The sequence below is a fragment of the Onychomys torridus genome, chromosome 4 (assembly GCF_903995425.1).
Source record: "Onychomys torridus chromosome 4, mOncTor1.1, whole genome shotgun sequence".
Taxonomy (NCBI): Eukaryota; Metazoa; Chordata; class Mammalia; order Rodentia; family Cricetidae; genus Onychomys; species Onychomys torridus.
In genome coordinates this window covers 68,528,303-68,555,544 of record NC_050446.1, presented here as the reverse complement: position 1 = coordinate 68,555,544, position 27,242 = coordinate 68,528,303, and the positions used below count along the sequence as shown (strand labels likewise).

General features: G+C 46.5%; 1 protein-coding gene across 3 annotated transcripts in view; it reads right to left on the bottom strand.

Moving 5' to 3' along the window:
* The window catches only part of C4H11orf49 (chromosome 4 C11orf49 homolog), a 163,529-nt gene that overhangs the window by 29,294 nt on the left and 106,993 nt on the right, over window positions 1-27,242 (bottom strand). For all 3 annotated transcript variants that reach the window (XM_036185254.1, XM_036185255.1, XM_036185253.1), the window contains exon 4: window positions 934-1,018. In XM_036185254.1, the coding sequence (XP_036041147.1) occupies window positions 934-1,018 (85 nt within the window). The remainder of the gene's footprint in view (window positions 1-933; window positions 1,019-27,242) is intronic.

The following is a 27,242-nucleotide window of genomic DNA, read 5'->3' as shown; positions in this document are numbered from 1 at the left end:
TTTCTGTACTTGGGCTGCTTTTCAGTATGGCAGGGCATGTGGGGATACCTAGAGGAATCTTCATGGGGACAGACATAACTAAAATAAGTAAGCTGAGGTGGAGCAAAGAACACAGATGATTGCAATATGACTTACTTTGGAAACTGGTAACTTTTCAGAAAATAAGATCTTTTGCTCAGCTTGAATACACAAACCTACCTCAGATTCGTGTTAAATGATTAAGTTAATTTAGGTAATCAAGTACTTCATTTGGTTAAAAAAAAGTGATTGTTAGTAAAACCAAACACAGGCTTTAGGGCCCCTAACACTCTCTGCTTACCACAGTTGTGGGCTAACCTCAAACTCTGAAGCCTTCTTTAACATACACCATTCTATCTGCTCTTCCCTCAGTGGGGGTTTAGCCCTTCCATGCCTTTCCAGGCCCTGCCCTCACCTCTGGATTATAAATTATCATCCACTCTTCTCCTCTTACTCAGAATACCCTCGTGTGTGTGTGTGTGTGTGTGTGTGTGTGTGTGTGTGTGTGTGTACATGCATTTGTGTGGCCCTGTGTTTTTATTTCACTACCCTCGGACTCTGTCTTCAGACCCCAAGGTTCCCTGTAAAAGTACAAAGGATGATTTAGTTTCCCTTAGGAAACAGAAAGTGTGATCTGGGGGCAAACCCAAAGAGACTTGAAGGCCAGTTTCTCTCTTAATGCTCCCCACCCCCAGGACACCTACCTCTGGCTGTCCTGGAATTCACTCTGTAGACCAGTGTGGCCTTGAACTCAGAGATCCACCTGCCTCTGCCTCCTGAGTGCTGGGATCACAGCCATGTGCCATCACTGCCTGGCTTCTAATGCCTTTTCTGAGATACACTGTCCTGGTTTCTGAGAAACTTTCATCCCCAGAGTGCACTGGGCTTGAAGACCCAGACTTGGGACATACATACCTGGCTGCTTTCTGCGTGAGCTCCAGTGGGAAGTCTGGGCACAGTAACTGCAGCAGACAGTGGTACTCCCTCATGGTCAGCAAGTCTGCAGTGCAATGGAAAGGACCTCATTAGGACCCCAGTTCAGGTTCTCCCACCTTTCGGTTATCTCATGGGCTTCAGGCCCAGACTTGTGGGAATGCTGCCGTTTGAAAGGCAAGGCCAGTGTAAGGGAGTGCGGCTTTGCTCGTCTCTTTTCTTTTTTCTTTCTTTTGACACAAGGTCTCACTCTGTAGCTCTGGCTGGTCTGGAACTATGTAAACCAGGCTGGCCTCAAACTCACAGAGATCCACCTGTCTCTGCCTCCTGAGTGCTAGGATTAAAGGCGTGAACCACAGCTGGCCCAAGGCGTGAGATTTTAGAAGTGGTATCTCTACCAAGCCACTCCTGGGTGAGGCACCAGGTACAGAGTTCCGACCAAAGGGATTCTCTCTGTTGGTTTGAGAACTGGCTAAGTGAAGAGAGGAAATAAGAAAACACCATCAGTCTTCCTACCCTGGCTTTCCCTGACTCCAAAACTGGGTGGATGAGTCATGCCAAAGCTGTTTGAGTCTGTTCAAAGTCTCTGGCATGGCACTATTTACCACTGCAAGCCCCAGACGCCATCTACAAGCCATCAACCGGCAGTAAGGCAAACATGTTGCATGCATGGGAGGGGTGGAGAGAAGAAGAGTGGGGAGGAGCACACAGCACAGAAACCACAGACCTGGTGGTCTGCCCCCAGGACTGCAGCAGGCTAATTTCTTTGGGATGCCTGCACACATATCTGGTCATCCTACTGTTATGGGAAGCCAAATCCAAGCTACACAGTCGTGGCGAACAAATAATTCCTGATCTACAGAACAGTGCTGTGGGAGAGAGGCACCAGGAGTTTTGTGGGTCATGTTTGCCAAAGAGGCAAATCTCAGAGGTTCAGTGTCCCGAGAGAGGAAACACACCTATGCTTCCCAGGTGTTTTGCTGCGGCCTGTGCTACAACCAAGGCTCTGCCTCAGCCAGGCAACAGCAGTCTTCAAGAATTCCCAGGTGGTGGTGGCTCATGCCTTTAATCCCAGCAATTGGAGGCAGAGGCAGGTAGATCTTTGTGAGTTAGAGACCAGCCTGGTCTACAGAGTGAGATCCAGGACAGGCACCAAAACTACAAAGAGAAACCCTGTCTCAAAAACAAAACAAAACAAAACAAAACAGAACAAAACAAAAAAACATTGTCATTGTAACAGGCTTTCTTTTGCCCAGCAGTGGTGGCACATGCCTTTAATCTCAGCACTCGGGAGGCAGAGCCAGGCAGATCTCTGTGAGTTCGAGGCCAGCCTGGTCTCCAAAGCGAATTCCAGGAAAGGCACAAAGCTACACAAAGAAATCCTGTCTCAGAAAAAAAACAAAACAAAACAAAACAAAAAACAAAAAACAAAAAAACAAAACAAAAAAAGAATTCCCAAGGAGCAGAGGCTTTCAAACATGGAAGCCCTGCTCACAGAGAAACAGGAGCAACCCGGCTGCAGCTCTCCTAAGTGGGAGGAGGCTACAGTTAAGCTGAGGAACAATGATGGTGGTCATGGGCACTTGGTTTCTTGGACCTAAGTTAGCCCAAGCCACAGGAATCCAGATCTCCTGTCCCTGCTCGTTTGCTTGATACTTTTCTACCAAACCCCAAATCTCCAGGGTCAGGCTTGGGCTCCAACCACTTTTTCATCAAAGCTCACTTCAAGGTGGGGGCAGAGCTAACAGAGTTAACCTAACCACAGTGCCAAAGGCGGAGGCACTGGAAGAACAGACTCCGAGTCAGTGTAGGTCAGGGGATCAAGAGGGCGTTTGCGGCCTTGACCTTGGCTTCATGGGCCGCACACTCTTTTCTCACTCACTGACCCCAGGCAGTCTGGCAGAAGTTATAGTCTTCACGCACAGGAGTAAGAGCTGCTCAGTGTCCACTTGGCGTGAGGAGGAGTGATGGAGAAAAGCTGGCTGTGCTCCGCCTCCAGGACTGGGAGAAGGGTGCTTTCTGACCACAGTACTACCTTTGAATCCTCAGCGGCTTTTCTATGCTCACTTTGACACTGTTGCTGGAGTGTGGCCGCAGACTGCACAGGAATTCGTATGCATTTCAAATCACCTTGGAAAGACGTCTGTGGTAACACGCAGAAGAATACAAGTGGGGTGAGGGATTAGTCTCTGCCTCCCGGTTTCCAGAGCTGAGGCCCTTTCTTTTTGTTTTTAAGGTACTCAGGGGCCAAACTCAGACATCCTACACAAGTGTGCTACCACTGAGGAACACCCCCAGCTCCTCATTAGGTTGTGTGTGTATGTCTGTGTGTGTGTGTATGTCTGTGGTATGTGTATGTGTGTGTCCATAGTGTGTGTGTGTATGTCTGTGGTGTGTATCCATAGTTTGTATGTGTGTGTGTATGTGTATGTCTGTGTGTGTGTGTGTGTGTGTGTGTGTGTGTGTCGGCCTGAGGACAACCCTGAGTACTGTTCCTCAGGAGTTGGCAAACTTTTTTTTAATTTTAATTTTTTTTTTTAAATTACATCTGTTCTGGGGATTGAACTCAGGTCCTCATGCTTGTGAGGCAAGCATTGACTGAGCTATCTCCCAGCTCCCTTTAGGTTCTTGCTATTGTTTGAACTCACACAGTTCAAATACTTGTTTCCCAAGGGTGGAAGGTTAATTTACATAAACTATTTTTACCTCTTAATGTAACAGAAGACTTTCTTTTTTTGTTTGTTTGTTTGTTTATTGAGACAGAGTTTCTCTGTGTAGCTTTGCACCTTTCCTGGAATTCGCTTTGGAGACCAGGCTGGCCTGGAACTCAGAGATCCGCCTGCCTCTGCCTCCCAAGTGCTGGGATTTAAAGGCGTGTGCCACTACTGCCCGGCTCTGATTTTTTTGAGCTGAGAATCAAACCCGGGGCCTTGCGCTTGCTAGGCAAGCACTCTGCCACTGAGCTAAATCCCCAACCCCTTACACTCCTAAAGCCAGAGGATGCCCTGCCCACCACTTCTGGAGCCAACTCTCCCCAAGGCTGGGTGAGGAAGGCAGTCATAGAGACCCAGGGAAATACAAGCCAACAGCTTTGACGTGTGAGAGAGCAGTTCAAATTCAATTAGGGTAGTGGCCAGATAACATCAAGGCCAGGGAAATGCAAGGGAGAGCCACCCTGCCCCTCTGGAGACGGGGGTACCACAAGGGGAAAGACTGGTTCCAAAATCCAACCACTGCCTGGCTGGCTGGGCTTCACACCATGGCTCCTTAACTCAGGTGTGGAACCCCAGGCAGAGTGCTTCCTCTCCCTATCTCAGGCTCTCTGCAGTAAGCTGGGCACGCCTGTGCTCACTTTTCAGGATTGAAGTCAAAAGAGATGCTATCTCTACAGTAGTTAGCAGAACGTCTGGACCTTAGTAACATCAAACACTTGGAGTTGCTTTGGTTTGTTTTTAAATCCTGGGGGTTAAAGACAGGAGAGGAGAGGAAGGCACCTTCTGTGGTGGTTTATTTTTATTTTTTTCTTGGTGCATTTGAATGCTTTAATCTGTAGTGTTCAGTCTTGGATAAACTTTGTCAGGCTGCCTGGTCAAACTCATGTCCACTCTTCTATACCCACTCATTTACCACTGACACTTGCCTCCTGCATCACAGGCACAGCATTACAGGGATTGCAGTAGTCACAGAAAGAGGCTTAAGGCCCCTAGCTCGCTCAGGCATTTGGCAACTCCAAAGGCTGCTGTGCACACTGGCCTCTTTGGCTTTTAGCACCCCCTCCAAAAATTCAAAGAGTTCCCTAGCAGCCCTTCTGTGCTGCAAGCGGAACAGTAGCAAGAGTGAATAGTTTTCAAGCTCTGCGCTCAGTGTTTGAATCCGTGCACGTAACCACAGAGCAGCCTTATGACGCTGACTCCATTGTTCCTACTCCCAAGTCCCAGAGAAGCCTGTGGAAACACAGAAGATCTAATGGCCTATGATCATGGAGGGGAGCCCAGCGTCGGAGAAACAGGAGGATGTGAGGGGTTCTAAAGGCAAGAGGGGCTTAACGAAAATACTACTTCCTGGGGTTTGGAGTATTTACTATGGGTCAGGCTCTGCTCTCTAAGATTTACATGCTTTCTCTTACCTGATTTTCACCTTAATTCCTTTTTTTTTAAGGCAAAGTCTCCCACTTAGGCCAGGCTTGCCTAGAGCTGGCAGTAAACATCTTGTTCGTGTCCTCCTGAGTGCTGGGGTCACAGGTGTGAGCCACCAGCTAATCTTCATGATTTAAAAAAATTCATTTGTGTGGAACCCACATGAAGGTCTCAGGACAATTTTGTGGAATTGTCTTTTTCCTTCCACCTTCATGTGGGTTTGGGGATGGAACTGGGGTTGGGCTTGTGCAGCTACTCCAGGTCACCTTGCCACCCTAATTGTCATCATTTTTATCCCATTTCATAGACGCATGGATTAAGACTGTGTGTACACAAGGGTGGAATTGGAATTCAAATCTAGGCGTAGCTGCAGAGCTCACCCAGCTAACAACACTTCAGCACCTTGGTCTTACCATCTGATATGGGAGGGCTCAGACACTGCTCTCCCCCACCCCCCACCTAACAAATGCAGCAATAACAAGGTCCAGGTGAACTGGATCAAGGAGACAATCCCGGTGAATTGGAATCTTTCTGGTAAGAAATTGAGACTGAAAGGTTCTAATTACCGTAAACAGGAAATACTGAGGCTCAGCTCAGCAGCTGGAGCTGGCTTGGCTGCGCCCGCCAGGGGAGGCCGCCTACAGCAAGCTGTACACCTGTGCTGCTGGCGGCCTCGACGTGCTCCCCGCCCACCTGTGAGCCTCAGCATCACCCAGGTGCAGGGAAGGGCAGGGATGTGGTGAGTACCCACAGATGCTTCTCTAAAGGAATCCCCCACAATTAGGAGAGCTCAGCCAGCAGGTCCTGAAAGTTCAAAGGAAAGACTTTTGTATAAGATCAAAATCAGAACCCTCTCCACAAATTGGTGCTTCTCTTCGTGTGGGTGGTCAGAATTGTTGAACTCTCTTCAAAATCTTCTACTAGTCTTACCACTGGGTACCTGGCCCAGGACCAGGGAGGCTTGCCACTTTAATTCTATCATCGTCAGAGGCTGCACAGTGCCGTGGTCAAACATTCAAGTGCTCAGGACTAAATCTGAGCTTTCCCATTGACTTCAAAATACTTCCAAACTCCATACCTCATTTTCCCCATGGATAAAATGTTTGTATAAGCCTCATAGAATTGTGAGTTAATGTTAAGTGCATAGACCAGTGTCTGGCTCAATGAGTGTTGTTAGTATTTGCCATGATTCTTTCAGAAATAGAGAAACTCTGCTCTGGGATGTCAACTATTGACTCAAGGAAACAGCTGGTTTAGAAGGCTAAACCTAAGCCTATCTGACTCCAAAGGCCATGAGAGTTCCACCCTAGCAGGTGGAATCCAGCTGGTGTATGGAAGCCTTGGCTCCTGATGAGAGATTATTATTGATGCCAGATGATTGACAGATTACCCTTGGGTGAGCCAAGTCAACAGGGCAGGAAGACTGTCAGGGCAGTTGTATTGGTGCAGAGGTTAGAAACCAGACGACATGTCATCAGAACCTGGTTCTAGTACTTAATGGCACAGCAATTATACAGGCTCTCTGCATTTTGGCTTCCTTGTTTAAAAGTGTACATAGTACAGTACCTACCTGATAGGAATGCTGTAAAACAAAACAAAACACCAGAAGAGGTTATTTATTATATATATAATGCCTTTATCAGAAAAATCAGCAAACTGGCCAATCTATTTAAAACTATACTACTATTTTAAAATTAACTGATTTAACTTTGAAGTCCTGGGCCAGGTGTGGTGGCACATTCCTTTAATCCCAGCATGTGAGAGGCAAAGGCAGGTGGATTTCTGTGAGTTTGAGGCCAGCTTGGTCTACAGAGTGAGCTCTAGGCAGCCAGTGCTTCATAGAGAGACCTTGTCTCAAAACAAAAACAACAAAAAAACCTAACCAACCAACCAACTAACCTAACAAATAAAAAATAAGCTTGAAATCCTGAAATTGAGACTGAACTACAACATGCAGCTAAATTCTGACACTAGTACAGTGAGTGTGTACTGAAGGAGGGAGTGAATAAAACCACGTGCCACACAGTGACCCAAGTCAGAGCTCACTGTGCTGTGGTCTGAGTGTGTAATGTTTCCCCTAGACTCGTGGGTTTGAACACATGGTCCCCAACTGGTGGCACTGTTTGGAAAGGTTATGGAACCTTTAGGAGCTGAACCTGCTGGAGGAAGTATGTTACTGGGGGCAGGCTTAAGTTTTCTAGACAATGTGAGTGCAGAGAAGGGGGATCTCCAGGGATAAGACGTATTCTGCAAATGGGTATTTGAGGAATGGGTATTTGAGGGGGTTGGGGATTTAGCTCAGTGGTAGAGCGCTTGCCTAGCAAGCATAAGGCCCTGGGTTCGATCCTCAGCTCAAAAAAAGGGGGGGGGTATTTGAGGGAATCCAGAAGCTGCAAAAAATTGAAAATGGCAAATGTCCTGTTTCAGAGACATTACAGCTATCGGCAAAACAGTAAATCATGGCAGGTGTGCCAGGGTACATAGGCTGTTAATTCCTAGGACCTTCTCACCAAGGGCTCAGTTCAGTTAGCTTCAATGTTTTCAAAGGAATGAATGGCCACTTTTACTATGAAAACCAAAGGAAGCCAACGGGTGACCTCACAGGAATGCACTTCACTCTAAGCACAACTCTAGTGTGAACACTTTCAAGAAGAGCAGCACCCACATTCAAAATACTTTGTGTTTGTTATCTCTATCCTAATCCTAGAGATTGATGAACAAGGTTATTTTAGCCAAGAAAATTAATCTAGTCAGAAATGATTGATACTCAATGTACTCAAGAGCTAACTTGGCCTCATTTGTCGGAAAAGAGAGAAGGTTTTTGTTGTTGTTGTTTTACATCTGGCCTGCCTTTCTGCTGTGAAAATTCCTGCCTCTGAAGCTCTGTGGAGGCAGCTTAGTCATTTCTACATCTTCTGCAGACCACCATGTGTGTCCACAACATTTTCTCCCAAGAACTGTGTGGGTGTGTGGCTGTGGGTTCAGAGGCCTGGGAAATGGGGCCTGTGCAAGGTCCTGAGGACCATCACCACAGAACAGCAAAATGGTACCAGACGGAAGGACTTGGGGTCCATCTTTGCCTCACTCAGAGTAAGTGAATCCAGGGCTTTTAGCCCTCAAAGTGTGGGGATACAATAAGTTCAGTCTGAACTCATCTGTGTGTCAGCTGCCTTTGCTGGTGCTGGCTCAGGGCTAGAGATAATGAAACGCTATAAAGCCCCGGGAACCCAGAGGGCTGGATGACCTCTAGCTGGTTAGCTGCATGATTTCAATAGAAACTGCCACAGAGGCCAGAGAACACCACAGACCATGAGTGGACTCTTCAATTTTCAGTTACAATTGTTTTTGTGTGCATTTTTGCAGGAGTTATGAAGGCTCATTCTAAATGACACTTACCCTTGGCCAGGATGCTCTGCCAAGAGATGCTCGGAAAGCCATGGATAGTTTGGGGCATGACCACACCACCCCTTCCCATCCCTAGGGTATGAAGGCTTTGTTACCAGGCCGCAGCTGAGTAAATACTTCTTAGTGCTCCTCTGTAGAGGAGGCAAGGGAAGTGGGGAGGAGAGGAGGGAGGGCATCTGACAGCTTCCCTTTCCATGAACACTTGGTAGTACAGTCACAGGAAGATTGCTAATGTCTTAGGAGCTGTTCTTAAATGTTACCTTCTTTGGCAGCACTGTTGTGTCATATTAGAAATGGAGGGAGATGATAATTAGTTTACTGAAAGAGAAATGACCCTATAAAAGGAGTGAGAAGAAATGGCTTACGACGACACTTGTGGGTTGCCATTATTAACTCTGGCCGCTGCCAAGTCACTACTCCTCAGAGTACGTATTCAAAGAGGAGCAGGAAGACGAACTCTTTATCTTGATATCTTATTATGACTAAGCAGAGCACTAAGTGAGAACTGTAGCTAGTCTATTTCTGTTGGCCAGTGGGGTTCTAGGCAAAGCATTAAATCAGACAAGGCAATGATCTTGTTGCAATGTTTAGGATGAGCATGAGTGACTGCCCAGGAACTGTTTGTATCATATACAAATTTAAAGAGAGGTGAACAGCTGGGCAGTGGTGGTGCACACCTTTAATCCCAACACTCCGGAGGCAGGGCCAGGCAGATCTCTGTGAGTTCGAGGCCAGCCTGGTCTACAGAGCGAGATCCAGGAAAGGCAGAAAGCTACACAGAGAAACCCTGTCTTAAAAAACAAACAAACAAACAAACCAAAGAAATGTGGGCATTTTCTTTTCTTTTTTTAAAATTATTTATTTTTTGGTGTTTTGCCTCCAGATATGTCTAGGTGAGGGTGTCAGATCTTGGAGTTACAGACAGTTGTTAGCTGCCATGTGGGTACTGGAAATTGAACCCGGGTCCTCTGGAAGAGCAGTCAGTGCTTTTAACCGCTGAGCCATCTCTCCAGCCCCAAATGTGGGCATTTTCAATCAAAGATTATATACACACATCCTGGCAGTTTGGGCAGGTCTGTGGGATAACTATGGCCATCCCTACACAACATTGGTTGTTGAAACAGGCCTGATCTGCTACATAAGATTCCCTTACACTAAGTCAGACCCTTGAGGCACTGCTCTGTCTTCTGGCCCTCAGATAGGACTGTTAAGAGATGGGGGTCCTAAGGCAGAGTACTGTTTTTTGTTTCTCAAGACAGAGTTTCTCTGTGCAGCCCTTGCCCTCCTGGAACTCCCTCTATAGACCAGGCTGGCCTTGAACTCAGATCTGCCTGCTTCTGCCTCCTGAGTGCTGGGATTAAAGGTGTGCACCATTATGACCAACAATCTTGCTTTACTTCTAAAGAGGACTGTTTTTCCTTTCAAACAAGTACCATAGAACCAAGATGGGACATTCTTCTGGGGCCAAGCAGGTGTTGCTAAGTGCTGAAACTCACCCATGCTCTAAAATGAACAGAAATGCTTCAACAGCAAAGAGTTAAGATGAAGAATAAACTTCAGCCCCTTCTCGTGGTGACTGAAAGTGAGAGGAAAGGACTGTCCTTGAGAGCTGATGTGCCTGAACAATTCACTCAGCCTTTGTAAAGGAGGACATGTAAACTTTTCTTACCTGGGGTTTTATATGAAGGGTTCTAGGTCGTTTTTGGAAAGAAAAAGTCTATTCTACTTCAGAGACACATCATGATACAGAGGCAATGCCCCAGTATGAGTTCTGTGAAGAACTGATTACATTCCTATGTCTCAGTTTTTCACCCATAAAATATAGAAGTTGGGGACTGGAGAGATAGCTGCTTTTCCAGGGGACCTGGGTTCAATTCCCAGCACCCACATGGCAGTTCACAGCTGTCTGTAATTCCAGTTCCATCTGGAACCATCACACAGACATGCATGCAGGCAAAACACCAATGCACATAAGATAAAATAAAAATAAATTAATGAATTATTTTAAAAATACAGAAGTTGTAGTATAGGAGTATAAAAAGTAATTAAGGGCTACACTTTAAAAATAGAAATCCGCCAGGTGGTGGTGGCACACGCTTTTAATCCCAGCACTCGGGAAGCAGAGCCAGGTGAATCTCTGTGAGTTCGAGGCCAGCCTGGGCTACCAAGTGAGTTCCAGGAAAGGTGCAAAGCTACACAGGGAAACCCTGTCTCGAAAAAACAAACAAAACAAAACAAAACAAAACAACAACAACAAAAAAGGAATCCTACATGAAACTTTAATATATATTATTGTGGTGGTTTGAATGGTCCTCATGGGCTCATATATTTGAATACTTGGTTATTAGGGAGTGGTGCTACTTGACATGAATTAGAAGGTGTGGTTTGTTGGAGTAGATGTAGCCTTGTAGCCCTGTTAGAAGAAATGTGTCACTGGGAGTTGGTTTGGGGTTTCAAATGCTCAAGCCAGTCCCAGTGTCTTTCTCTTCCTGCTGCTTATGGATTCAGATGCAGAACTCTCAGCTACCTCTCCAGCACCATGTCTGCCTGCATGCTGCCATGCTTCCCACCATGACAATAATGGATAAACCTCTGAATGTAAGCAAGCCCCAATGAAATGCTTTCTCTTGTAGGAGTTGCTGTGGTCATGGTGTCTCTCCTAGGCAACAGAACACTGACTAAGACAACCTTAGATAAAATAAAGCCTTTCTTACTGAACTGCCTCTTCAGTGGCCCTTGCCCAGGTTAAAGTGATGGAGATTGGGGACTGAAGCACTGATTTAAAACTCAGAATGGGGGCTGGAGGGATGACTCAGTGGTTAAGAAGACTTACTGCTTTTGTAGAAGCTCTGGGATTGATCCCCACTGCTCACATGGCAGCTCACAACTGTCTGTACCTCTAGTTCCAGGGGACCCCAACTTGGGCACCAAGCACAGGTGCACAGACAGACATGCAAGCAAAACACTCACACACATAAATAAATACATCTGAAACAAGAAATCAACCAGCCAGCCAACCAACCAACCAACCAGCCAACCAACCAACCAGCCAGCCAACCAGCCAGCCAACAACCAACCAACCAACAACCAACCAACCAGCCAGCCAACCAACCAGCCAACCGACTGACCAACCAACTTAAGAGCAATCACTCCTCTCACAGAGGACCTGGGTTCAGTTCCCAACACCCATATGGTGGCTCACAACCTGTTGTAACTCCAGTTCTAGGGGAATTCAATACCCTCTCTGGCCTCTGTGGGCACCTGCACACACACGAACTCATGCAAGCGCGCGCGCGCACACACACACACACACACACACACACACACACACACACACGAGTAAAATTTAAAACTCAGCATGGTGGTATACATGTAATCCCAGAAAGGCTGAGGCTCACAAGTTCAAGGCCAGCCTGGACTATACAGTGAGACCCTGTTTCAAAGAAATTAAACTACCAAAGAAAAACTCCAGAGTTTTACAAAAGGCAGCCTAAACACTACTGTCGCTAATTTCTGAGTGGGTCTGATTGAATGTGAGAGCTCCTAATCAGCTAACTTAGGTGCAAACCCTGGTTGTTCCCTGATTAGCTAAGTGACACCACACAAGCCAATTTAGAAACGACTGTAAATAATGACTCTGACTTCATTTTTTTTAAATGATGTGTATGTGTGTGTATATCTAAGTGTGAGTTTGTGTATGAGTGCTGTGCACAGAGAAGCCAGAAGAGGACATCAGATCCCCTGGAACTGGACTTAAAGGCATTGGTTGTGAGCTGCCTATATGTGTGCTTGGAATTGAACTTGGGTCCTTTGCAAGAGGAGTGATTGCTTTTAACCACTGAGCCATCTCTCCAGTGGTAACTGCATTTTCTTCCTTCCTTCCTCCCTCCCTCCCTTCCTCCCTCCCTCCCTTCCTCCCTCCCTCTTTCCTTCCTTCCTTCCTTCCTTCCTTCCTTCCTTCCTTCCTTCCTTCCTTCCTTCCTTTCTTTCTTTCTTTCTTTCTTTCTTTCTTTCTTTCTTTCTTTCTTTCTGTGTTTCAAGACAGGGTTTCCTTGTGCTGCCTTAGCTGTCCTGGAACTCGCTCTGTAGACCTCTGCCTCCTGGGTGCTGGGATTACAGGTGTACGCCACCACCTTCTGGCCCCTTTACTGCATTATTAATGATATTAGCATGAATAATGTCAATTCTAACACTGATCATGGAGAGTTCTGGAGAGGATTAAGAGGTGGTGATGAGAGAGAGCAGGCAGTAAACCAAAAGCTCTGGGTCAGGGCACAGGAAGTACCCAGTAACCAAACCTGCTCTTGTTACCACTTCCCTGCTTTGGAGGAGCCCCAGTGGGATGGCATGCCTAACAAAAGGCACAATTCACTGAAGTTCTTCAGCTCAGGCCCATGGGGGCTGAACCCACCCCACTCCTTATCTCCTGATTATTTTATCATGCCTTTGTTCTTTATTGATGAGTTACAGACTTCCTGCCTAAGGCAGGCGCACACCATTTTCCTTGATAGCCAAAGCACTTTCAGTCCTCAGTCACCCCACTCGCTAGTGGGACGGCTGTGTCTGTGGAGACTGTGTGATTGTCTGCGGTCACCCCACGGTCACCCCACTCGCTAGCGCGGACGGCTGTGTCTGTGGAGGCTGTGTGATTGTCCGCGGTCACCCCACGGTCACCCCACTCGCTAGCGTGGACGGCTGTGTCTGTGGAGGCTGTGTGATTGTCCGCGGTCACCCCACGGTCACCCCACTCGCTAGCGCGGACGGCTGTGTCTGTGGAGGCTGTAGTTATACCCCATTCCACAGGCAGTAGCACTTGTGATCTCAATAAGAAGCTGGTGGAGACCTCCACAGGATCAAGAGAGTTAAACATTCCAGCAGGGCTTCCCACCTCTAATAGAGGGGCTTATTGGCTGTTGTTGGATGCTGGGAAAGAGTCCCTTTTTGGGGGGGAGGAGGACAGCCATTGGTAGAATGCCCCTGCCTCAGTGTTTGACTCCATATCCACATGCACGTGGGCAGCACTAATTGGACTTACTGAGCTCTGGAAAAAGAAAAACCATGAAGTAGGGAGGGAGGTGGAAGATATGTTGGGAGGGGTGTGGTGGGGAGCTGGAGGGAGGGAGGGAGTGGAGGATGAATGTGACCGAGACACATTGTATTCCTGCATGAAATTTTCAGGGAAATAAACAACAAGCTTGTGAGAGCACAGTACTGTTTCCATCCTGCTTTGTGCAATTCTAGGGATTGAGCCCATACCCCTGCACATTCTAGGCAAATGCCCCAGCCCCAGACCCCATTTTATAGACGGGAAGGGCGAGGGACAAAATCACCAGGTCAGTGCAGCTCCAGGATGGAACTGACATTTGCACCCTGGAGCGCACCCTTCCTGCAACACAGCCTGCTTCTCTCCCAAGCCCTTCTGCTTTTGCCTGGAGGTCCTCGGGAACTCAAACTTTCCCCCTTTCTTTTATGAATCAAAAATAGCTTAACACATGAGGGAACTGTTAATGTTCAAATCTGCCAAAGATGACCATCTGTCTGTCGTCTTTGGCCTAGGCTGTGTCCCTGCAAATGCCAAGAAGAAGGCAGAGATGGAACAACAATATTAACGAACACTTTAAAGCCATTATGAACCTGCGTCTGCAGTTTTAATGGACTAGACACAGGTATATTAATTTATACACAAACATTTTAAAAAATGATTTATCCCATGTGCACTGGTGTTTTGCCTGCATGTATATCTGTGTGAAGGTGTCAGATCTCTTGGAATTTGAGTTACAGACTTTTGTAAGCTGCCATGTGGGTACTGGGAATTGAACACAACAGGTCTCTTGAAAGAGCAGACAGTGCTCTTCACCACTGAGCCGTCTCTCCAGCCTTGACACACAGGCATTTTCAACTACATTTTCCTTTCCAGTTTAAAATCAGGCTGGCACAATGAACTTTCTGTTTTGGTATTTTTGAGACAGAGTCTCACTATGTAGCTCCTGGAACTCTCTACGAAGACTAAGCTGGCTTCAAACTCTCAGAGATTTGCCTGCCTCTGCCCAAGTGCTTCATAATGAACCTTTTTATCAGCAAAACTGTATGATGAGAATTGAAGAAAGCTTCAGAGAACAAAATCTAAATAAGCTATTTTTTTCCTGAGCCTTCCACTGTTGAAGGCAGACACAGCATAAACAAGAAGTGGGCCAGATTATGCATTTGATTTGCTTCAAATGCATTCTCCTTTTCTAAATAAATATAAACGAAGCATTGGCTAGTGGGATTACTCACTGAGGGCCGTTGAACAGGACAGACTAAAAATAAAAAGTAACAACCTAGGTTCTTTGGTTCTCAATGGGCATTGTGGGGGAGAGGGGGGCTTAGAACAAGCTGCCAACCTTGTAGGCGTATTTATAAAGAGCACAGCCTGCTCTCCCATCAGAATCTACTAACTTCCACCAACAATGACAACAATGATGGATTTATGGCTACCATCCCCTAAAAACAGACTTAGAATCAACAGCAGGAAATAGGGAAAGGCTGGATATGGATAAACACATACGACTCTTGAGATGAATCCACGGATACACTTCCTGCTGTGTCCTGTCTTCTGTGGGCATATGCAATGTTCTCTGCCTATAATTACGTGTGTGTGGCTAAGAGCAGAGGCAGCTAAGAGAGGGACAAGTCCTGCTTCTCTGGGGACAGGAAGGGAAACAGAACTCAAGTTAGCAGTTACTGCTCCCAGAAGCCATCGACTTTGTTTTTGAAGTCTGGTTTTCCCAGTCAAAGACCCTTTGCCTGTAATGAAAGGGAACAACTGTCTTAATAAAAACATGAACAGAATTATAGTGCTCCCATCTCAGGACCTGAGCTGACAGGGTTTGTTTTTTGTTTTGTTTTTTCTCCTTTTTGAGTGTTGATCCTTATCTTTCACTGGGTCTGGCAGGCACACACAAAAAAGATGGAAAAAACAAAAAACAAAAAACCCAATGATATCAAAGGATGAGCCTACTCAATTATTTGTTTAATGAAAAAAGTATCCTAAAAACAAACTTTTGGTCAGGTTCTTGGCTTCCCATTGGTGGAAGCTTCTGATTAGGTTCCCAGTCTTGGAACGAACCCCAGTTCTTCCTCCATCATGCTTCACATATACACAACCAGACCTGATTAGACTACATGTAATAGTTCTTTTTTTGAACATAAAAACAGGTTATAATTCAAAAGTCCAGGGTTATTTGAAACTGGAGAATATTTTCTCTGTAGAAAATAGTAAAAATTATAACATTTCCCAATAAGCCCTTTTAAGCCAAATAATAGCTGAACTATACATATAAATATTGATTAGATTCTGGGATATAGAAGAAACCTATCTTCATCTGTTCAGAGAGCTATGTCTTAAATTTTTTAATTTTTAAAATAAAAATTTGATGATCTTACTAAAATATTTAGATTTATTTCTTTATTATGTGTATGACTAAACATTTGAGAGAGAGAGAGTGGCGCAGCATGTGTGCACCTGGTGCCTGTGGAGATCAGAAGAGGCTGTCTTGGGTCCTCTGAAGCAGGGCTTACAGATGGTTGGGGCCATTGTGTGTGTTCTTGGAACTGAACCTGGCCCTCTGCAAGAGCTACAAGTATTGACCACTGAGCCATCTTTCTAGACCCTAAACTTATTATTTTGTTTGTTTGGTGGTTTTCGAGACAGGGTTTCTCTGTGTAGCTTTGGAGCCCGTCCAGGAACTTATTCTGTAGACCAGGCTGGCCTCGAACTCAGAGATCTGCCTGCCTCTGCCTCCTAAGTGCTGGGATTAAAGGCATGCACCTCCACCGCCCAGCACCTAAAATCATGTTATGTGTAAGAGTGTTTTGCCTACAACCTGCATGTTTGTGTACCATGTGTGCATAATGCATAATGTGGAGGCCAGAGAGGACATCAGATTCCCTGGAAGTGGAGTTACAGCTGCCTTGTGAGCATTAAGAATCAAACCCTGGGCCGGGCGGTGGTGGCGCATGCCTTTAATCCCAGCACTCGGGAGGCAGAGCCAGGCGGATCTCTGTGAGTTCAAGGCCAGCCTGGTCTACAGAGTGAGATCCAGGAGAGGCACCAAAACTACACAGAGAAACCCTGTCTCGAAAAACAAAAACAAAAACAAACAAACAAAAAAACAAACCCTGGGTTCACTGAAAGCACATCTAGGGCTTTTAGCCACCGAGCCATTTACGTAGTCCCATCAAATCCATTTTAAGTAGGCATGATTTTATACCCTTCAGTCTTTTTAAGTTTTGTCTGACACATGTATCCTAGTTTCTGGGAATCTGGGTCTGCGCCTAGAGCTTTGGTTCTCTCTTGTAAAAACCAGAAGACCTGCCACACTAGGCCAGCATTCCTGCATGGCCACAATCAGCCAAAGGTGAAGAGAAGAATGTTCTTTTTTTTTTTTTTTTTTTTCCAAGACAGGGTTTCTTTGTCTAGTTTTGGTGCCTGTCCTGGATCTCGCTCTGTAGACCAGGCTGGCCCTGAACTCACAGACAGCCTCCTGGCTCTGCCTCCCAAGTGCTGGGATTAAAGGTGTGCGCCACTGCTGCCTGGCTGACACTTGTGTTTCTTAAGGTGCCTGCCTTAAGGTACAAAGCCTTTGCATTTCAACCCATGTGAGAAATCTCAGTATACGCTTTCATATACAGATTGAATTCATCTGACTAAATGAGTTAATGATGAAGAGATCTCAGGATAGCTTTGAACTCATGTGTCTCTGAGGCCCTCACTTATCACTACTCTACAGTACTTCCAGGTGCTGGTGATGTCTCTGTGCTCTCACTGGGTGCTGTGTGGCATTCTTCTCATCTGAGCCATCGCAGAGGTCTGTGATGTCACCTGCAGCTATGAGGAGGTGAAGTCACCTGTAGGGTGGCAGAGCTAGCACACAGCACAGTCAGGCTTTGAAGTGGGAGTTGCTTTAGTCCAAAGCACATGCTTTGAAGCATTCTGTTATTTGTGTCTGGCTGATGTAGTGACTTATCTGTCTACATGTCCTGTCATCACTCCACCACTGTTCTCAGCATTGGAAGTTACTTGGCTTTGTGACTTTAAGATTTCAAAGGACCTTGGGAATCAAAGCATCACAGGTCTGGACTTCTGTCCTCAAGCAAATATGAGACTGCTATCTTCATTCTGTTGAAAAAACGAAAGCCTGTACAGTCTGAGGTTTGCACAAATGATATACATTGTCTAGAAGAGTCAGGGGGCTCTAAGGTTCTACTAGACCAAGTTATTTTTTTTAAAGATTTATTTATTTATTGTATATACAGAAGAGGGCACCAGATCTCATTATAGATGGTTGTAAGTCACCATGTGGTTGCTGAGAATTGAACTCAGGACCTCTGGAAGAGCAGTCAGTGCTCTTAACCTCTGAGCTATCTCTCCAGCCCAACCAAGTCATTTTTTAAAAAAGACTGATTGATTGATTGATTGATTGATTGATTATGCATACAGTGTTCTGTTTGCATGTATCCCTGCATTCCAGAAGAGGGCATGAGATCTCATTATAGATGGTTGTGAGCCACCATATAGTTTCTGGGAATTGAACTCAGGACCCCAGGAAGAGCAGTCAATGGTCTTAACCTCTGAACCATCTCTCCAGCCCCTAGACCAAGTCTTGAAGGTATGGACTCCAACTACTGGCTCTTCTACACCACAAGGACTGATACCCAGCAGGCAACAGACAGTGACTTGTATCTCTGTGTTGATGTCTAATCTAAGAGGCCATGGAGTCTCTCCCTGTGCGGCTCAGAGTCGGCTTCCTGGTGCATCTACATCCTGAACCTGGGAAGTGACAGCAGACTCCTGGGAGTCTGGTTGTGAATTCACCTTTAAACACAAAGTTCACGTGACTCACATTGGCCCAGTGGTTGAAAGTCTGTTTTCTGGAGTTAGTCTTGGTTTCCCATTTCAGCTCTGCTACTTACAAAATGAATGATCTAGGGCGAGCTAGTTACTTAAAGCCTTGCTTTGTTTTACACAAGGCTTCACTCCATAGCCCAGCTGACCTGCAAATCACTCCCTATCACATGATGGCCCTGAATTCATTATGATCTTCCTGCCTCAGCCTCCAGAGTTCAGGGACTGCAGGCATTAACCAGACCTAGCTACTTAAATCTCTCAGGTTTGACTTTCATCACCTTTATTACTTAAAGATTTATTTATTCTTACTGGGTGGGTGGTGGTGGCACATGCTTTTAATCCTGGTACTCAGGAGGCAGAGGCAAGAGAATCCTGTGAGTTTGAAGCCAGTTTGGTCTACAGAGCTAGTTCCAGGACAGCCAAGACTACACAAAGAAAGCCTGTCTCAAGCAAGCAAACAAACAAACAACAACAACAACAACAACAACAAAAGATTTGTTTAATCTTATCTTATATGTATGGGTGTGCCAGCAGGTATATATGTGTACCATGTGTGCAGTGCCTGGAGGTCAGAAGAAGGTTTTGAATCCTCCTGGAACTGGAGCTACAGACTGTTATGAGCTACAATATGGGTTCCAGGAACAAAAGTCCTCCATCACCTTTCAAATGAAACCATAAGCCGGACAGCGGTGGCACACGCCTTTAATACCAGCTCTTGGGAGGCAGAGGCAGGCAGCTCTCTGTGAGTTCAAGGCCAGCCTGGTCTATACAGTGAGTTCTACCACAGCCATGCCTATGTAGAGAGACCCCGTTTCAAAAACAAAACAAAACAGGACAATAAGGAGCTAGAGCATTGCCTTAGTGGCTAGCGTAATGGTTGTTGTTGCAGAAATATGTGTGTCTCTGCGTGTATATGTCTGTGTGTGTACACGCATGTGCATATGACGTTTGTATGTGTGTATGAGGGCGGTTTCACCCATGTGTGCATGTGTAAAGACCAGAAGTGGAGTAGAGTGTTCGGTTCCCAGCACCCACAACCATCTGTAACTCTAATCCAGACGATCTGACACCCTACACAACACTCATACACATAAAACTAAACAAATCTAGGTGATTTTTAAAATGGTACAATAAAAGCAACTAGCTCACAGGCTTGCTTCCCTGCCGTGTGTGTGTGTGTGTGTGTGTGTGTGTGTCCGAATGCACACAATATTGGGGAGTTTAACCCAGAGACTCATACATGCTAGACAACTGCTCTACAACTAGGTTAAATCGCCAGTTCCCTCTCACTGGTAGGTTTATTAATCCAGTAGACAGTACAGAGCATCTACTATGTTGTCCAGACACTGTTTTTAGGTGCTCTTTCCTTCATGGAGCCAATCTTATAGAAGGAAAGACATAAGAAGCTATGTAGTCACTCAGTGAGGAGCACACGGGAACAAGAGCACATTGGGACAAGGTTAGGCACATGGGCAGACTGTGCAGAGGATGGGCAGACTGTGCAGATGATGGGCAGACTGTGCAGAGGATGGGCAGACTGTGCAGAAGATGAGCAGACTGTGCAGAGGACGGGCAGACCGTGCAGAGGATGGGCAGACTGTGCAGAGGACGGGCAGACCGTGCAGAGGACGGGCAGACTGTGCAGAGGACGGGCCGACCGTGCAGAGGGGTCTAGGTGGGCAGCACTCAAGCAAAGATCTGAAGAAAACAGGTTAAGGAGTAACAGGAACGGACATCTGAGGGCAGTGTGGCCCAGACAGAGGGAAGAGCACTGCAAATGTCTCAGGAGGGAGTGTGCCTGTGGGGCAAGAAGACCAGCATAGAAATGGGTGCGGCTAGGAGCCAGGGGAGAAAAAGGAAAGGAGTAAGAGATGAGGGTATAGAAATAGTAAGGCGGGTTGGAGAGATGGCTCAGCGGTTAAGAGCACTGGCTGCTCTTCCAAAGGTCCTGAGTTCAATTCCCAGCAACCACATGGTGGCTGACAACCACCTGAAATGAGATCTGGCGCCCTCTTCTGGTCTGCAGGGATACATGCAGACAGAACACTGTACACATAATAAACAAATAAATCTTAAAAAGAGAAAGAAATAGTAAGGCCAGTTCCCAGATGGCCTTTCAGCAGAGATTAAATGAGACATTCATGATAAGAGCTTGGAACAGTATCTGGTACACAGTAAGCAGGTACCCAGTGTTCTCTCCATGTGTACTTATGTGAGTAGCATCTGGTCTCTAACAGAGCTAGTCTACAAGGTCAGGCTGCAGGGAATATTATAGCACCTTTGTGTACTTTGGTGGAGTTAGAGAGTCCTTCAACAGTTCCAGAAGTACAGAAATCAAACAGATCAAAGGCCTGGTGATCCCCAGCAGCAAAGAGAGATGGCTAATTCCCTGCAGGTGCTCAGAAAACTGAACTAAGCACAAGCAAAGTCAACACTGCAGCAATAAAAGACAGGAGAACTGGGTGTGGACTGGGTGGGCTGGGCTGAAAGCTGAGACCAACAGCAACAGAAAGGTTGTTAGGCAGCAAGAGAAGCGGCTGGAGCATGGAAGCATCCCCTACAGCAGCTGAAACCTATCCTAATATCAGCGAGACTACAAAGACATGATAACAAAGAGGAGATTCTGCCAGGGAGAATGCCAGCCAGCCTAGCAACATGAATGCACTTGCATGGAGGGGGCAAATTAAGATGTTCAGGCCAAACGATCCCTTCTCTTCTGGAGGCCCTTTAATCTTTAAGGGGTAACTTGTGAAGACCTCTTTGGTGAAGGACTTCTATGTCTGCCAGCCTAACCAAGTTCCCTTGGTGGTTCTGTCTCACAGTGGACAGCACTAAGGTACATGCCATGGGTTCTTCACAGCCTTCACTATGGAGGGAACTGCAGGGTTCCCAACCTGTTGACAAGAATGTAGTTTCTTTGGAAACTGGAGACAGGCAGGAACCTAATGAAGGCTGGATGGAGATACCCAGGCTGGGCTGAAGCTGTTCTAAATTGTGCCAGTTTCTTCTGGCTCCTGCCCTAGAGCAGGCGAAGCCAGGACTGTCCAGTGGAAATTTGGAAGTGGGCATCCTTCGTGGCCTCAATTCTGCCAGCCTGGCAAGGCAGTTTGCCGCCCTTGGTCTATGTAACCCTGACTTAACCTACTCAATAGGTGCAGTTTTGTCTGAGTTAGAAGAAATGAAAGCAGTTCAGTTTAGGCAGACCCTGACTCAACACATTCAATGTGTAATTAAAGCCATCGCTAAGATCAACATAAGAACCATTTCCATCCCCTCCTCCAACAACGTATCTGTTTACCTTTTCCGTTTCCTGATGGACACGATTACTACTTCTTGGGCACAGTGACACAGACCTTTAATCCCAGCACTCAGGAGGCAGAAGCAGGAGAATGTGAGTGAGTTCAGGACCAGCTTGGTCTACAGAGTGAGTTCCAGGACAGCCAGGAGTACATAGAGAAACCCTGTCTCAAAAAACAAAACACAAACAAACAAAAAGAGCTGGGGAAATTTGGTCTATCTCACTCATTACTATTTCCCCAAACTCACTGACAGCCTCCTACCACTGCCTCCTGAGTGCTGAGACTAAAGGCATGTGCTTCCTCACCCGGCTTCCCTACCTCTTTTCTTGAGAAAGGGTCTTAGGTGGTCCAAGATGGCCCTGCACTTCTTATGCAGCTCAGGCTGGCCTTGAGGTTTTTGTTTTGTTTTGTTTTGTTTTTTTGGTTTTTTTTTTTGATCAGGGTCTCACTCTGTACCCTAGCTGGCCTGGAATTTACTATGTAGACCAGGTTGACCTCAAACTCATAGCAATACACCAGCCTCAGCCTCTGGAGTGATGGGATTAAAGGTATGCCACCATGGCTGGCGTACCTTTGAACTCTGGTTTCCTCTGCCTCCTGGCTGTTGAGATTGCATGTGTGTGCCATCCCACTGGAGTAAAACCGCTTTGTCAGAGTACTTACATTCTAGTATGTGTGAGGACTCAGACAACAAACAAAGAGAAGATACTTAGGAAGTGATAGGGTGACAAAACGTGAGGAGAGAGGTGTGCTTTTTACATACAGTGAAAGCAGGCGGGACCACTGGAGAGGCTAGCCTGTTTGTTTACATACAGTGAAAGCAGGCGGGACCACTGGAGAGGCTAGCCTGTTTGTTTACATACAGTGAAAGCAGGCGGGACCACTGGAGAGGCTAGCCTGTTTGTTTACATACAGTGAAAGCAGGCGGGACCACTGGAGAGGTTAGCCTGTTTGTTTACATACAGTGAAAGCAGGCGGGACCACTGGAGAGGCTAACCTGTTTGTTTACATACAGTGAAAGCAGGCGGGACCACTGGAGAGGCTAGCCTGTTTGTTTACATACAGTGAAAACAGGCGGGACCACTGGAGAGGTTAGCCTGTTTGAGAAGACACCCCTGGAGCAGAAGAGGAACAGAAGAAGCCAGGCACTGTGATAGAAGAAGTGGGGAGGTGTAACAGCTAGGAACCAGCAGCAAGGGTGTCTCACTGTCTACCTCCCATTCTGCACACAGACGCTAGTTTCTGACCCTGGTATATTGCAATCTGCTGAAGAAATTGCTCTGGAAGCCTGGGAAAGGAATAACATTGAAAGAAACAGAACTGAGGCATACCGAATACTAGAGTGGCCTCTTGCCGTTGTGGGGATGGGGACATGACCAGGTACACTGTTCCCACCAAAAGGACTTCTCCATGGATAGTGGAGACTTTCCCCAAGCTGTCCCCTTCCACTACCATGGTTAACTGGCAAAACAGTTGGTGTGAATGAGCACAGGATGCCAATTCGCCACGCTGCTTCACACATCAGCATTTGAAGTCTCGACCGACAGGATTTAGCACTCTGTATCTGGCAGCAGCCAGCAGCGAAGCAGAGAGAATTCCACTGGATTATCCAAAGCATCTGACCCGAAAATGAGGAGTGAGGAGGACATTTTTAAAAAACAACTCCTGAATGGTTCAGTGAGCCAATTCGACACTGAACAGAGATGCACAAACATCCAGCCGCCTCTGAGGCACAAGGTCACTTTCTTGTGCTTGTCCCTGATCGTCGGGATCCAATTTCTTGATCTGAGCTCAGTTCCTCATTTTCCTAGCCAGAAGGATGGATGTGAAGCAGAGACAGGCCAGATGGACTGCTCCCCATTGTCTAACTCCAGAGGGGCAGGACAGCTGGAGTGGTTAAGAACAGGAGCGGTAGGAAGGGAGAGGGCTCAGAACATGCCCTCTAAAGAGGAAGGCTTACAAAAAACTCCATTCATTGTATTGATTTAGTTAGAGACAAGCTCTCACTGTGTAGTCCAGGCTGCCCTTGAACCTGTGAGCCTCCTACTTTGGGCTCCTGAGTGGAGGGATTATGGGTGTGCTCCACCACACCGGTCTCTTTATTTTATTTTTTTATAGTTGTGTGTACTTATGGGACACAGTGTGATGGATGGTTCAGAACATATATGCAGTGTGTAATGATCAAACCAAAGAGCAAGCACTTCTGGCTCCTGATCATTTCTTTGTGTCTGGAGCATTGGACTTTTCTAATTTTTTACATTGAATTTTTTGTTTTGTTTTGTTTGAAACAAATGTGGAGCCCAGAGGTTGACCTCTAACATCTAGTGTCTTCCTCTATTGCTCTCTACCCTTTTTTGGCAGGTGTGTGTGTGGGGGTATCTTTCCTTGATCACTCTCTATCTTTTTAATTATTTTGAGACACAGCCTCCCACAGGGCCTGAAGTCCATCAAGCAGCTAGACTGGCTGGCCAGCAAACTCCAGCATCTGCTTGCCAGTCTCTGCTTCCTCCAAGCACTAGGGTTAGAAACAGACCAGGCTTTATGGATCTTGTGTGAGTGCTAGGATGCTTTCTGGTTCTCATGCTTGGGCCCAGTCCCCTCTCTTCTAGTTTAACGAGAGACTGGCTTATATTCATGGCCAGTGATTTACCTGTGAAAAGTTTATCACAAGTCCCAGGTTTGAGATGGGGGCAGGTGGGAGAAGAGTGGGAGATGGGGTGGGGAGGGAGAGAGAGGTAGAACTGTAGTGTCCTATCTTGTGCCGTACTGAACTTTTAAATTCTCCTAATCAAGTCCCGAGTTCCCCCTGCACCACATCGTTCTCTCCTCAAGCCCTTCCTACACAGCTGTGAGGGTAGGATTTACTAGATGGAATGTGTTTGCAAAATCTGTTTTGTTCATTGGAACATGTTTATCAAGAAAGAAAGAAAAAAATCCTGTCCCTTTTCACTATTTACTTTTTGGTGACTGCCTCCTGGGATTTGGAACTGGATAAACAGATGGACTTCCCGGAAGGAATCAGGCTGAATGCCAGGGTGTGTATATATATATCTTAGTCTCAGTATGTATGTGGCAAACAGTCTTTATCCAAGCAGCTGTGCTGGTTTGGGAGAGAAAAGAGGGGACAGCGTCTTATGGACTCCCACTGCCCCAAAGGTGTATCTCCCTAGTGGAACACTGGGATACAGGATGCCAAAAAGCTTCTAGAGCTCTCAGATGTGTGAGCCAATTTCATTTACTGGCCTCTGGCTGTAGCAATTAAGGGCTGTGCCAGATTCCAAACTATTGCTTGCCATCTGTACTGGGTTCGTTCAGTGTTCATGAGTGCCCATGGTGTTCCAGCTACACTCTCTGCGACGATGAGAGCAGTCTGTGTACCTTCACAGATCCTGGAGAGGTGTGGATCCATGCTATGTGTGTGCACACAGTACACAGAAGTCTTAGGAGGCCTGAAGAAAGGCATCTTCCAGATATGGGCAAGTACAACTGTTAGAGAACTCCAGGTATATGAGCACTCATAGGCCAGCCTGTTGCTACTACAGGGGAACTGGGAGAGACTGGAGAATCAGGGCCCCTTCTGCAATATACGTCTCTGTGGTAGGGGTGGGATTAGAGGAAATAATTCATGATTCAATTTACTTTCATAACTCAATGCATACTTCAACCCCAAGGTCTAGAGAAACTTTGATTCCAGGAGAATTAGAAAACATATACCCCGCTGCCTCATCTGCATATAGTAAATATATAAAGTAAATATAGTAAAGAATATGTCTTCCCTCCTTGAAAATTTCATTTAAACAATGGTTTTTAAAAAATAACGACACCGTCCACACATGGAACCAGTGTCAAATTACACTGAAGCCCAAACCACACCACTGGCTGGCACGGATACATTCATCAGTTTCAGCAACTCCGGCAGGAACTGAACCGATTAGACCAAGGTGCTGTAGGTAACGGACTGATGGACGGGACAAAAGGCTTGCTTCTAACAAAGCTCCTCCAGACCTTTCCGCTGCAGTGAGCACTGAGCAAGAGAGATGCTGCCCAGGAAATGAAAGGCCTCAATCGTTCCTCTTCAGTGAGCGGAGCCCAGGAGGAGGGTTCCAGGCGCTCTCTCAAACACTCTTTAATAATCCCATCCAGAGCCTTTGATTCAAGGAACACGCTGAAGAATAAACAGCCTGTTAATATGAGTTTGCTGGTGTGCCTGAGGATTCAGAGCAGTGATGGACCCCCTGGCTTTTGCAGGCATCCCGACTGCACACCATTGCTGCTGCACCGCACAGCTTGGCTCTTCCTTCTACCTCTGCATGCAATTTGTCCTTGGAAAAGCTTCAAGGTTTGGGGGTCCCGATGGTTTCATCTAAGGATGGCCAGGCCAAACCCGGAGTGCTAAGAATGGCAACAGCGTAGTATCCTTGTTCGGCCACCAGAAGGCACAGCCATGTGACCAGGCTCAAATGAGAGCTGGGCGGTAGTGTGACTGGGTAAGGAGACAGAGTCATCAGTCTGCCTCTTTCTGAGCCAAGTTGACAGCCACAGGCCTGGGAAAGGAAGGCACAGTTTCAATTGCTTCCTAGTCATGGTTACCTTGGTGGCAGGAAGGGTTTCTATACGGCCGGGCTTTGGGTGGAAACAATTTTGGAAGTTCTGTTGAAGCGAACATTAGCAAGCGCCTCGGGCTTTGGAGAAGGCAGGCAGAAGGCAGGGCGACCTTTGTCCTTGTCCTTTCTACGAGTCCCCTATAAACAGCCAGGTGATGAGGCCTCGGATTCTTTCTCCTGCCTTGAGGGGAATCATGAGGAGGCTGCCGTGAACCTGAAGTAATAAAGCAGGCTCTCAGTTGCTGAAGCATTGTAATTGAGGCTACAATTACAGGCTAAGAGGAGCCTCTGGGTTGGGGGAGCAGGCAGCCTCTGCTTCATTGCCATTGACTTTATGCATGGTGCATGCCTAGCGGTAAAGGAACCAGTGTGACAGGGTGGACAGACAGATCAGTATCACTCAGCATATGAGCGAGTGCATGAACACATGCACACATGCTTTTGAAATGCATGTCCTTTCGACTCCAAATGTATATTACCAAGAAAAGTACAATTAATAAAAACTTCCTCTTAAAAAAGCAATTTCAGCTGGGCTGTGGTGGCGCACGCCTGTAATCCCAGCACTCGGGAGGCAGAGGCTGGTGGAGCTCTGTGAGTTTGAGGCCAGCCTGGTCTACAGAGTGAGTTCCAGGACAGCCAGGGCTACACAGAGAAACCCTGTCTCGAAAAACAAAATAAAACAAAAATTTCAAAGATGTGCTTCTAAGGCAGGTAGTTCTCAACCTTCCTAACACTGTGACCCTTTAATACAGTTGTTCATGTTGTGGTGACCCCCAACCATAAAATTATTTCATTGCTTCTTCATAATTGTAATTTTGCTACTGTTATGAATTGTAATGTAAATATTTTTCCAGCTAGAGGTTTATCAAGGGGTGGAGACCTACAGGTTGGAAACCCATGTTCTGAAGCCTTTTGACCCTGGAGTTGGTCTCTCTCTCTCTCTCTTTCTCTCTCTCTC